Below are 13654 nucleotides of genomic sequence, written 5' to 3'. Positions count from 1 at the left end.
AATTGATTCAAATAAAATATTAAATTTAAAAACAAAACAGGGAAGGAATAATCACAACATAGTGACACCATTGACAAAATGTATTATTTTCTAGTATTTTTTATGGGTATTCTAAAAAAACATTCTAACACTCCCCAAATCTTAAAATATTACATGTTTTGTGGATTACTACCTTAATACTATACGGAAATTAATATTATTGTCAATGTTTTTTTTCATTGTTTATATGTATGTATTTATTTACTGTATGTTTGTAATTTTTCTTATTGTTGTAAAGTAATTTTCTTTCTATAAAAAAAGTAATTTAAACTTAATTTTAAAAATTTTATAAACATTAAATAATTTAATTAATCTTGTTAACAATTTTTGAATTTTGCATAGTAAATTTAAAATTTTCAAAGTTAATGCATGTGGAATTAAAAATTAAAAGGTTTTGATAATTTTTTAATCATAAACTAATGAAATGTTTTCTTTTCAGAAAAGAAATCGCTCAGGTGACGGTTGCGTCCCGGGACGTTAACCCTAGTGTAGGTCATTTTGCACCTGGGCGGTTATAGTTAGTTTAAATATATTCGTAGATAGGAAGTGCGGGTAAAATAGTAAAAGAAAAATTTTTCGTTTTAAATATAGCTACAGGTAGGGAAATCGGGAAAAGTAGGCAAAATTTTTTTCCGTTTTAAATATAACTGTAGGTAGGGAAATCGGGTAAAAAATGTGAGTAAAAAACAAGTAACTGGAGTACCAGTGAAAATTTACCTTATTTTAATTTTTTATTTTTTTGTCACTATGTTGTCTTTTCTTTTAATGTTTTGTGAATGTCTTGTAAATGTCTTGTGAATGTTTTCTAATTGTTTTGTGAATGTTTTGTTTAATTAATAATTATTTTCAGTTGATTCATCGTGGTGAGCAATGATATTTATTTTCAATTTCGATAATCATTTATTTTTTCAGGAATATTTAATTTATTATGTTTATTCTTAATCTATTAATATATATTTATTTATTATACTACATTTATCATATATGAAAATTTTAATACTGTTACTAAAAATTAAATCATGTGTCTCTATTAAAATTAGTTAATATTTTAATTAATTTTATTTATTATTTTGACTTTTTAGTATAAATTGATATTTAAATTACATAAAATGTTAACTATTTGAGAATTTAGAGAATACTTAGAATTTTAAATTGAATTTGAATTACAAATTGTTTTATGTATATTCTGTTATTGCAAATTTTTTGGTCATTTTTTTATAAATTTTATTATACAGCATTGCGATTGTTCAAATCGCAGCTGTTTTATTTTTTTTACTTATTTTTATTTTGAATAGATGCAATATTTTGGCAGACAATTTAAAATTAGATTTTTAATATTTCTGAAAAATAAAATTTTAAGTTTATTATATATTATAATTTATTTATCATTTAGTCTTTATACTATTGTATTTTTCAGAAATATTAAAAATATAATTTTAAATTCTCCGCCAAAAATTCGTATCTATATTCAAAATATATACGCTCACAAGTTTTCGGTATATCGGGTAGTTTTTAAATATAATTTAATCAATTACCTTTTTATATATTTCTTTTTAAAGAATGTGGAATTTAAAAGTGACGATTTTTTAATGAAAAAAAACAATGTTTTAAAACAAAAATTTTATATTTGTACCCTTTAACTGCAGCGCACCACGGGAACTAATTGAACTAAATATAAATTGAGTTTCTAGTCTATGATCTACATATACATATGTATATATTTCACCTTTATCTATTTCATTAAAATTGTTGTTTTACAAAACATTGTATTTTTAAGAAAAAAAATCAAATATCTTGAGATCCTAATTCATTCAAATAGAAAGAAATGAAAAGGTTTATTTGTGATTTGACAAATTATATTTAAATTGCAATATGTCCACGTCCATGAAAAGTCAAAACTATAATACATTTTGGTCTTTCATAAACTCGGATTTCTCATAAATTGAAAATTAGTGTATATATTGCACTTTGGATTAATTTACTTTTAGACAGTAAGTATAATTTCTTTTCAATTATTTATTTTTTTAAATTGTCTTTAAAAACATATTAAAACTCATAGGAGAAATCTCTTTGAAGGTTATCTTATACTGAATTTAATGAAATATTAAATTGATATAAATGTTTTATTTTAGAGAAAGAGAGTTATTTTTACTAGGATTATAAAATGGATCAAACTTTATCTAATGAATTTCTTGCTGGAAATAATGGTATCTCTATTATTCGACGAGAAGATGATGAGCTTATCATATTTAGCTCAATTGATGAGGCAACAAAATCCTGGCTAAATTCTTTACACTACATATGGAATTTATGTAAATATGATTTCATAAAATATTTTTTAAAATTATTATTTAAAATTTTAAATTTATTTCATTGTTTCAGGGAAAAAAAGTCAAGGAGTCACTAAAACTTTGACCGATTATTTTGAAACTGCTCCAAATCCTTATCTCAGTACTTTACGAATATTAGTCAATACTAATGATTTCTCACACTCAAAAACAAAATCATCCCTCTCTTTTACAAGTAATAATATTTCAATATTATTAATATTTTAGTTGAAATTAAATTATTACTAAAAATGATTTCTAATGTGGTAACACTCATTTTATTTTAGTTATGGAGGATTTTTCAAAGTGGATAGCTCCTCAGAAGGATAATTATAAAGAATGTTTGGAAGTGGATTTAAAATTAGCTGCTTTTAAATTAGTTTCAAAACAAAAGAATATGCAGCTTGTTAAAATAGTTGCAGAAACTTATGAATTTACTACTTGCAATGAATTATTTTACCAAATAATAGAGGTTAAATATTTTACATACATGTAATTATAAAATTTATGATTAACTTTTTTTTGATAAAAATATGTTCAATTTACAGGCCATGATATGTGATAAAAAATACAAGGAAGCGGCTCAATATGCTGAAATGCTAAATTTACAGCCTTTCTTTGCAGAACCTGAAGTACTCTTACTTCCACTTATTTTACAAAATAAAGTTACAGTTGTTGAAGATTTTTTAACAAATCAGCCAGAAATTCAAAAAAATTTAGTTCAATATTTGGATGGTCTTTTGGCACCAGGAAAAAATATACAAGTTACATTGGATCGTTTCATCGAGTAAGTTTACTTCTTTATAATAATGTAATTAATAATAAAAAGATTGTAATTTTTTAATTGTAATTAAATAAATTTTTTTTAATATTTTAGAAAGAATAACATATCCGATGTGAAAATGTCCACTGCACAATTTAGACCAATGTCTAAATTAGTTGCTCGTCTTGCTAAACTTTATAAACTTCCACCTGAAATTTGTCCCTATTTGAATCAAAAGCGTGGTGAAGGGGCTTTACAATTTTTAATTTACAAACGATTTGTGGAAGGCAGCCTAAGTAAAATTGTTTTCAATTTAAAAATTTATTTATTGTATAATTTTTAATTATAAAACTAATTGAATTTATATTTACAGGTGCTGAGAGTTGGAGAGAAATGGCTAGAGAAGCTGTTGGCAATGATGAACGATTACATATTGAATTAGTTAAAAATTTGTCATTTACAAATGTTCAAGAATCTCTTTATTTTGCAAAATTGTTAAATGTTCCTGAAAGTGAATGGCCCTGGTCTGTTCAACAGTTAGATAAAGAAAATCCAAATGGTAAATTTTGGAAAATATTTCTTATTACTTTAAAATATAATAACAGAGTATAATTTATTAAAATAATTGCAAATATTAATATTTTTAGATGAAGGTGCAAGTAGTATACCACAAGAAAATTGGGATGCTGACGCTTGTGATAATTATTATACTTTAAAATTGCCAAGAGAAAATATTAAATTAGTTAGCGATAAACGATCTTTTGAAGAATTTCTTGATGAAATAATGAAAGGAACAAATCTTGTTGGTATTGATTCTGAATGGAAGCCAAGTTTTGGTAATTATTATATCTAATCAATACATTAAATAATAATAGAATAATTTTAATTTCATTCTTTTTTATAAAAATTATTTTCAGGAACTAAAAAGTCAGAATTGGCTTTAATTCAAATTGCAACAGAGACAAATGTCTATATTTTAGACACAATAAATTTGGGAAGTGAATTTAAAGAGCTTTGGTCTGAATTAGGATTAGTGCTATTTGAAAATAAAAATATATTAAAATTAGGCTTTGGATTGGCGAATGATATTGCAATGATGCGTGAAAGTTTACCGGCATTATCAAATGTGAGAGCTTGTGGACAAGGTTATATGGATCTTCTTCATGTTTGGAGGAAATTGGTCAATGAATATGATTTTCAATTTCCCTATGCTGGTGATCCAAATTTTTCAAATGAAAGCCTCAGTAAATTGGTGGAACTTTCTTTGGGTCATAGATTGAATAAATCTGATCAATTTTCCAATTGGGAGAGAAGACCATTGAGAGAAAGTCAAATTATTTATGCTGGTTAGTAAAAAAAAAAAAAAAAAAAACAATTTTATTTAAATATTTAAATAATAAGGAAATAGTAAGGAAAATTCTTTTTATAGCTTTGGATGCGTATTGCTTATTAGAAGTTTATGATGCACTTGCAAAGCAATGCGCGCAAATGGATATTGAATTTCACGAAATATCAGCACAAGTTCAACACATTCCGCACAAGTCTCCAAAGAAAGCTGTTGTTAAAAAAACCACTTCAAGTCGAGTATGTTATTTAATGATTTATTTTTGTTTTTTCAGATAATAATTATATTATTATTATTATTGCATAATTATTTTTTGTTTAGAATGAAGTCAGTGATAAAATTGAAGCTGTCAGTCTTCCAGTGCAAGCGCCTCGAATGCAACAAGCAAGATGTGGCGTGATTAAAGCTCATCGAGTTGTTAATGATGTAGAACCTGAAGTTAAAAATCTACCTGTAGCCGCTCATCAATGGCGTGTTGTTTGTGATTCAATGTTGGGAGCATTGGCAAAACAGCTACGAATGTGTGGTTGTAATTGTGTTTACATTGAAAATGATCGAGGTGGTGATCAATCGATTAAAGTCGCTTTAAGCGAAAATCGAGTTTTACTTACTCGAAACAGTTGTTATGAAAGAGTAAGATTTTTATAATTTTGTGTTTCTTTTTAAATAGTATTAATTTGCAAACAAATTCAATATTTTTTTCAATTACAGTTTGCTCAACATATACCAACTGGTTCTTGCTACAGAGTTCTAACTGATAAACCTGAAGAGCAACTTAAAGAAGTATTAAATTATTTTAATATAATAGTGACTGAGAGAGATATATTTAGCCGTTGTCAAGTATGCAATCAAGATGAATTTGTTCGTGTAATTGATACAACAATGAATACACTCGTCGACAGGTAAAATTTTACACGTAGAAAAAAATGTATTCATCTATAATTTTTAATCATATTTTTTTTTCAGTTTTACGAAAATGATGCGAGGTCGTAATTATCGAAAACCAGGTCCTTCAGTTGTTAATAATCAATTTGATGGTGAATATGAAGATGTTTCTTATGTTCAAGAGAATTTCGAATCTGGAGGAAAATTACGTCAATCTAAACATGATCGTACTTGGCGATTAAGCGAAAATACATTGGATCTAACACAATGTCGAACAAAATATGGAATTTTAATTAAAATCGACAAGGTGCCATCGAAAGTTTTCAAAAATGTAAATTGCTTTTACATTTGTGAAAGTTGTGGTAAAGTTTATTGGGATGGCTCGCATATGGAACGTGCTCTTAATGGAGTATTAAAAGATGTCATTGTTCATAAATGATTGACAAAAAAAATGTTTTTGTTAACATATTAAAAATACGAAATTGTGTTCAAAACTGAAAAAGGTGATTTCTATATAGGTATGTATACGTGTAAGTTTTGTTTATCTTTTTCATCACAAATAGTGATACATTGAAATTTTATTTTTCTTTTGTTATATATATAGTATATATTATAGAATTCCTAAAATACTTATTCTGTTATTTTTATTTTATTTTTTTTTTAATTTTAAAAATGACAAAATTCCGTGATTGTTTTTTTGAATTTACTGTAGTTAGAAAGTACATCCTCAGTAATTAAATATTTAAAGAATTTTCAATTACAAGCTTTAATAATATAAGAAATGTATAATGTATTTTGAAAATGGACAAACAGATTTTTATTCAATCAAGTTAGTATAAAACTTGAATTTATCTTCTCAGTGCTCAAAATTTTACTTCTAATGAGCACTTAAAGAGTTGAGCATAAGATTGGTAACAGGGTTGTTTGTCAATAATGACAGTAGCATTTTTTGATACAAAAATAACTTCCCAATAATATTTTTGGGAGGCAAAAATCTGTCTCAATAGTACAAGGTAATATTTAATTTACATAAAATATATTTTAATTACGCGTAATATAATAGATTAACATTCAATACACACAATGTACATAACATAAATAGTGTATGTTGCTTTTAATTGTTAACGTGATAATCGAAAGCTTCAGAAAAAAGCTCAGTGATATAATTATATAATGAATTTATGTCAAAAAAAAAGAGAGAAAAGTATCTTCAATTTGCGCCACTCGATAAAAAATATCAAATGTACTACTCTACTCGTAAATAAAACAATTTCTTTCCATTTTAAAAATTTTAATTTTAACTTATGTACATAATTTATATACATATATTTAAAAAAAATCTCAACAACAAATGTATCGCGTTTTAAAAAAAAATCATAATATTACTGCAAAAAACATTATTTAATGATTTATAAAAATAAATTAAATTTTATACACTATGCAGGAGATTGTTCTGGAGAAGAAGCTTCAGGATCTTGTGGATCCTCAGAATTTTCTAAATCTACTGTTGTATCCAAATCTGCAGGATCAACCAATTGCTTCTTTCCAAAGGGTGGTGGTCCAATCAATTTTTCAATATCTTTATAGGTTAGCACCTCTCGTTTTAAAAGTTCTTCAGCAACCTAGAAATAGGTAAAATATTTATCAGTCACTATCTTTAAATAAATTATGAAAATTAGAGCCAAAAAAAAAACTATATTACTATTTGCAGTTTATCCTTGTTTTCCTCCAATAGCTTTCTGGTACGTTTAGAAGATTCGGCAATCAAGTTCGAAGCTTCAGCATCTATTAGATTTCCAAGAGATTTACTGTACGGCTTTATTGGCTGTAAATATATTTTTTGGTTTTAAAAAAATTTATAACATCATCTTTGAAAAATTAGAAAATGAAAAAACTTACCCCACTTGTACTCTCAGAAGGAAAAGAAACTAATCCAACTTTAGAGTCCATTCCATATTCTCTGACAAGAGAATATGCAAGTTTAGTTATAGCTTTAAAATCATCTTTATTTCCAGTTGTGCATTTTTCGAAAATTAAATTTTCCGCAGCTGAACCACCAAGCATCACACATATTCGATCCAAGAGTTTTTCCTTAGTGTGAAGATATTGTTCGCCTCGTGCTTGTTGAGTGAATCCAACTGATTTTGATCTTGGTATGATTGATACTTTTAGAAGAGCATCAGTATGTTCTAAAAGCCAGGCAACAAGTGCGCGTCCTGTTTCACGATATGCTATCATTCGTTTTTCTGCAGCAACTATTGAATTATTTTTTAATTCAGTACCACCAAGCACTCGATCTATAGCATGTAATAAATCACTGGAATCGACTCTCTTCTTTTTAGTTCTAGCTGCATAAATGGCAGCTTCATTACAAATGTTTGCTATATCAGCACCTGAAAAAAAAATTAATTTCCAAACATGATTTTTATAAAAGAATATACATTTTCGAAAGATTAAATTTTTTTTCTTTTACTAACCACTGAATCCCGGTGTCATGTGAGCTAATTGCATAGAATATTCACTTGGTTGTTTAGCTAATTTAATGCTTTTGAGATGTTGTTCAAAAATTTCCCGCCTCTCTGTAAGAGTTGGAAGATCAATCAAAATATGTCGATCAAATCTACCTGGACGCATTAGAGCTTTATCGAGAACTTCCGATCGATTTGTAGAAGCTAAAACAATTACATCACTTCTCGATCCTATACCGTCCATTTCAACTAATAGTTGATTTAAAGTTTGTTCACTTTCTCTATTTCCTTGACCGGCAGCTGATCCATCTAGACGTTTTCCACCAATTGAATCAATTTCATCAATATAAATAATGCAAGGTGCTCTAAAAAAAGAATAATATCACAATATTTAAAATTTAATTCTAAATATATTTTTCTATATGTTCCATATATTTACCGTTTTTTTCCATCGCGAAACAAACTTCTAACTCGAGCTGCACCAACTCCACCAACCATTTCAATAAATTCTGTTCCATTTATAGATAAAAATGGTACATTAGCTTCTGTTGCTACAGCTTTTGCCAACATTGTTTTACCACAACCTGGTGGACCCAAAAGTAAAGCACCTAAAATGAAAAAAATAATTAATAAAAAAAGAATAATATTAAATTATTTTATTAAATACCTTTTGGCACTTTAGCACCAAGTGATTTGTAATGTTCAGGATGTTTTAAATAATCAACAAGTTCCATAACTTCAACCTTCGCTTCTTTTAAACCAGCAACATCTGAGAAACGTACACCTTTTCCACTTCCAGTTAAAGGATCTACTAATGTGAATTTAGCACGTTTTAAATTATCGAACATATCCGTTGAAAACGGAAATTTACTTTTTCCACCTCTAAATATCATATATATGATAAAGGAAACTACCAATGCAACGAGTATATTAGGAACCAAACCAAATCTACGATGATAAGAAATTGGCACTCCATCACCTGTAAATAAATTTTTATTTTATTAAATATCCATATTTAATATTCAATTTTTATTATTTTACCTGGTTTTATGCCAAGAGAAGCTTCCACTGCTCTTACTTTCTCTTCAAAACGATCAGGATTTGAAATACGCATATTAAAAGCATGAATTGGTGTTACTTGTCCTTTTATGATAGCTCCAGGATGTAGAAATATTAATGCTGATTCTGCTTCTGGATCAACAATAATTCGTTGTACTTCCCCTTTTGCAAGCATGTGATAAACAAAATCGGTCCACGAGGCTTGCCATCGTATCTAAGAAAAGAAAAAAAAATACATAACTCACATCTTAATTAATATTGTAATCAATAGAATAAACATTAAACCTACATTAGATGGAGTAAATTGATATGAAAAAAAAAATAATGTCAACATTATTTGAATGAAAACTAATGCAGATTTGAAAAACAATTGTTTTCGATCATCCTCGTTTGAAGAATCTTTATTTTTCTCTTCATTATTATTACTTCCAGTGTTTTGGTTGTTTGAATCTGAAGCAGTATTTTTAGATGGTTCATCATTTTTTGAATGAGGTGATCTACTATATTTTATAGTTGTTACACTAAAATTTCTAAAAATTTTAATTTTTTTTCGTATAAATATGTCATCTATTCCACTTCGTCGCAGTAAACAACATACTCCCTTGTATTCTCTTTTCAAATATTTGAATGACTAAAAAATTAAATTATATTATTTAATTTCAAAATAAATTTTCTACAAAAGAAATATAATGTTATTTTTATAAACTTACTTGTTTTGATGTTTGAAAAAATCTACAAAATTGTAGATTATTCCATGATTTTATAAAAATTTGCTCTTTATTAAAAACATTTTCTTCTACAGAATGTTTATAAAAATTGCCAAATGCACATTTTGATTGTGCAAAGTGCCGGCTTGAATATTTTGCTAAAGTTTGCATTTTATTTTTTGGTTTTTAACCTATAATTCACAGTTCAATGTATCCATTTAGTTGCAGTTTTCACAATTGTGGAGATGAAAAATAAATTACTCTAATTCTCGATGAATTATGTAAACTATTAAATGGTTGATTATGTTATAAAATAACATATCTTTATATATTTAATTCCACTTAACACATATAAAAAAAAAATTATATCGTTTATATATATACTTAGGTGAAGTTGGTTTCAATCGGTTAGTGGCGCTATCTAGGTGAAAGAAGGCGGTACTATTTGGTTAGAACCACTGATGGTATCTAAGCAAAATGACCCAACCTAACATGACGTCATTTAGTAGAGTTACTTTTGTAACGGATGCAGGTCAGAAAGATATTGACATAAAATTCGAAAATAACATTCGCGCTTCTCGTTGATATAATATCTTGTCGATCACGTGTTTGTAAAGTTATAACAAATCCAAATTTTAATTATTAAAAAGTTTCGAGAGTGCACGTATTTTCTAATCCAAGATCATCTTCTATCATTTTGCGAACAATGGCGGATTTCGCAAGAGTGTAAAGTGACTAAGTGATTTGAAGACTTTCCATGAGTTTACATTATCAACTTTAGTTAAAACGTTTAGGAAATGTGTATAACAAAGTTAATGTTAGTATGTGAGGAAGTCGGACGTGAAATTTAGGCAAAAATTAGACAATACACTGGCTAGTCATGGCATTATTGACCTTCAGAAATTTCTCGGCCTTGTGTATATGGAACATGTAAGTTATTCATTTTTCATAACAGCTTTTGGCTTTCAGATAATCTTAAATAGAGAACACCTGTAAAAAAAATTGCACTAATTTAATATACTTTTCTATCATCCCCTCCCTCATATTATATACTTGTGCATGCTTTGGCGCCATTTTTTTCTACAGGTTATAAAAAGCTAACCCCTCCCAAAGTTCTATATATCTCTTATACATTAATAACGGAAATTTTTCGAAAAAGTGTATAACTTAAAATCTGTTCTTCGAATTAAAAAGTGTGGCATAATTATTTTGTTTGCAATTTCCGGATTAAGACATTGGTAGTATTCCGGAAAGATTTGTACATTGAAAAAATCGAAAATACATTTCAGTTTAGCTATAAAAATCTGTTTGTCCATATTTGAAAAAGTGAGTCATATATTTTTCGTTTGGCAACTCTATTAAATTTTTAAATTTGTTTATCACATCTGAATTTGAATAACATAATTCAAATAATATTCTATTTTAATTTAAAAAAATGTATTTTTTATACATATTAAATAAATACTTATGAAATATCTGTTTTTACTAATATTGATTACATTTTTATGTTTCAGATTAAAGTGTTGGAAGCAGAATATTATTAATTTCGGGAGTGTACGTGTTTTTTTAAATCGGCGATTAAGATTCATGTAGGGTATTTTTTTTTTCTAGAAGTATATTCTTTAATGTCGGGAGTTTTCGAAATATTTAAAACCGCGATCGCATTGTAATTATATAAATTGTTGTTTTATTTATAATTTTGACAAGTGATTCGGGAGTGTACGTAATATTTTATAATCGCGAGTGAATATTTATGCAGATGACAACGTACGATTGCAGCTCCATCAGGATTGAGGTCGGATATATAGGCGCGGATGCTGTTCAAGGTAAGTTTTTAATTTCTTTTGTTTTTTTAATTATAAGTTATAATTTTATATTTTTGTTTTCATTATATATATATATATATGTCTCTCTTTTTTTATTGACAAAATTTTCATTCGAAATTCGTGAAAATTTTTATTATAATTTTATTTATTAAAATTTTGCTACATCAAAATTTAATTTAATACATGAACGTACAAAGGCAAAGTAGAATAAAAGGTACATTTTCTGTATGAAATTAAAATTTTTTTACCTATACCGCAGATACACTATGAAAAAAAAATTTATTTGATTCAAATACCGGTGTATTTGGTTATTATCAAATAAATATTTACTTGAATCAAATATTTCTTATTTGAATCAAATATATAATATTTGTATCAAATATATATTATATTTGTATCAAATATTTCAGTATTTGAAGCAAATACCATTTATTTGATTCAAATAAGAATATATTTGATTCAAGTAAATATTTATTTGATAATAACCATAAATACACCGGTATTTGAATCAAATAAAATTTTTTTTCAGTGTATGAACTTTCATTTCTATATTTATTTGTACGTATTTCATTCGAATTTGAAACAAACTTTATGTTTAAATGAACTCTATGCATTATGCATCTTTTTTTCAAAATTTTTGTTCGCTTCTCTTTAATTATTTATCTTAGGCACCACACTCAGAAAAAAGATATGTTTGAACCAAATGTATACCATTTTTTTATATTTACCCAATTTTTTGGTTAGTTCAAACAAAATTTGTTTAATTCAAATAAATATTTATTTGATCTAAATAACTGTTTGGTTTATTTTAATAAATTTTTTGAACAAAGAAAAAATTTGATTGAGCTAAATAAACGTTTGTTTTATGCAACCAAATGTTTGGTTAACTGTATATCAATGCAGCACCAAAAATTCCCTGAAACTTGACAGAACCTCACACGGCGAGGTTAGGAAACTTCAGTGGCAAGGTTTATACAAGTTTGTGTCGATGTTTAAATGTCCACATGAAATGAATATTTACACGAAACTTTGAGGAAATTATACTATAAATATTCACGTGCAATGTTCAGTCAATATTGTGTCAATATTGACATTATATACATTTTCGCCTAGTTATAAAAATTTCGTTTACTAATATAATAAGTATATAGGTGAATATTGACACAACATTGACTGTACATTGCACGTGATTATTTATAGTGTAATATTCCCTCAAAGTTTCGTGTAAATATTCTTTTCATGTGAACATTTAAACATCGACACAAACTTGTATGAACCTTGCCACTGAAGTTTCCTAACCTCGCCGTGTGAGGTTTTGTCAAGTTTCAGGAAATTTTGGGTGCTGTATACATTATGGTTATCTATAGTCAGTATATAGTGTAGAAGTTTTTTGTGTTATCTATTGGGATGGTTTAATTCAAAGATGTGACAAGAGATTGTTAGAATTGTTGTTATTTATAAAATTTGATAATAATATCAAAGGGTTTTATATTGATATATATATAAAACTTTTTTTAGTCCAAAGAAATGCGTACATTCAAAATCCAATTTATATATACTATATATTCAGAAATAGTGGAAAAAAATGCACATTTCTCTTACAAAACAGAACCAGGATATAGAGAAGGGTGAAGGGGGGGAGGGGGGACGAGAGAAAAGATATGGAAGCCAGCGTGAATATTTTTACCCAAGCGCTGTTAACTACACTCTGTTGTTTTATCTCACGAACGCGGCTTTTCCACTAATACAGTTACAGTTTGCTGGAATATAAGTTTTAAGGCGTGTTTACATAGCGTCAGGGCGTGTCAGCCAGGGGCTTCCTATCTAATGGATCGCTTCTTCGTTCGTTGGTCCGCACTTTGTGAAGTGCACGAGTTATGATAGCATGATACCTTCAAGACCGTTTTCAATAACCGCTAATTGTGCGGACCCAATTGTTATGGTTCCAATTATATATACGTAAAAAGTGCCAAATGATGCATAAAAATCTATTTCTTTATTCATATATCAATTTGCGTTTATTTAAACAAAACAGATTAATTAGTTTAATACTGTTAACTACTTGATTCCTAAAAACCATGTTTTTCCCGTGGTATCGATTTCCTTATCTCTAAGATCAGTATTCAGTTTCCTATTAAAAAAAAGAGGATCATTCTCAAAGGTACATTTACAAAGAACAATCTTTATATTGGCTTTAAAAAGGGCTCCTCATTTTTTCACCACAAACGCACAGGG

The 13654-nt window shown here is 27.3% G+C and overlaps 2 protein-coding genes across 4 annotated transcripts in view; one reads left to right on the top strand and one right to left on the bottom strand.

The window, feature by feature from the left end:
- The first annotated feature begins 1760 nt into the window (after positions 1-1760).
- The window catches only part of LOC127282791 (exonuclease mut-7 homolog), a 73540-nt gene continuing 61646 nt past the window's right edge, over positions 1761-13654 (top strand). For 2 of the 3 annotated variants that reach the window (XR_007843250.1, XR_007843251.1), the window contains exons 1-14: positions 1761-2030; positions 2172-2351; positions 2422-2562; positions 2654-2838; positions 2915-3153; positions 3244-3425; positions 3503-3688; positions 3777-3965; positions 4047-4475; positions 4559-4713; positions 4796-5107; positions 5186-5376; positions 5441-5877; positions 11108-11419. Coding sequence is in view for 1 of the 3 variants with exons in the window: in XM_051307285.1 (XP_051163242.1) it covers positions 2204-2351; positions 2422-2562; positions 2654-2838; positions 2915-3153; positions 3244-3425; positions 3503-3688; positions 3777-3965; positions 4047-4475; positions 4559-4713; positions 4796-5107; positions 5186-5376; positions 5441-5798 (2715 nt within the window). In the remaining 2 variants the exon portion in view is untranslated. Of the gene's footprint in view, positions 2031-2171; positions 2352-2421; positions 2563-2653; positions 2839-2914; positions 3154-3243; positions 3426-3502; positions 3689-3776; positions 3966-4046; positions 4476-4558; positions 4714-4795; positions 5108-5185; positions 5377-5440; positions 5957-11107; positions 11420-13654 lie in introns of those variants that run through there. The other variant, XM_051307285.1, reaches the window with a different exon arrangement.
- LOC127282792 (paraplegin) lies at positions 6062-10015 on the bottom strand. Its single transcript, XM_051307287.1, has 9 exons — positions 9597-10015; positions 9176-9517; positions 8869-9100; positions 8495-8806; positions 8267-8435; positions 7837-8192; positions 7259-7752; positions 7062-7184; positions 6062-6981 (listed from the first exon to the last, which is right to left on the bottom strand). The coding sequence occupies exons 1-9, from the start codon at positions 9762-9764 to the stop codon at positions 6796-6798; spliced, it is 2382 nt and encodes a 793-aa protein (XP_051163244.1). The 5' UTR covers positions 9765-10015; the 3' UTR covers positions 6062-6795.

The sequence above is a fragment of the Leptopilina boulardi genome, unplaced genomic scaffold, assembly GCF_019393585.1.
Source record: "Leptopilina boulardi isolate dan_hultmark-lab unplaced genomic scaffold, ZJU_Lbou_2.1 LbouV2_302, whole genome shotgun sequence".
Classification (NCBI taxonomy): domain Eukaryota; kingdom Metazoa; phylum Arthropoda; class Insecta; order Hymenoptera; family Figitidae; genus Leptopilina; species Leptopilina boulardi.
The sequence above is the reverse complement of the archived record's forward strand: the minus strand, read 5'-3'. Positions and strand labels throughout refer to the sequence as shown.

Coding starts and splice junctions, on each gene's coding strand:
- LOC127282792 (XM_051307287.1), bottom strand. CDS start 9,764: ATGCAAACTTTAGCAAAATATTCAAGCCGGCACTTTGCACAATCAAAA. Junction 8,807..8,868: donor TTCTCTTGGCATAAAACCAG/GTAAAATAATAA, acceptor ATTTATTTACAG/GTGATGGAGTGCCAATTTCT. Junction 7,185..7,258: donor CTTCTGAGAGTACAAGTGGG/GTAAGTTTTTTC, acceptor ATATATTTACAG/CCAATAAAGCCGTACAGTAA.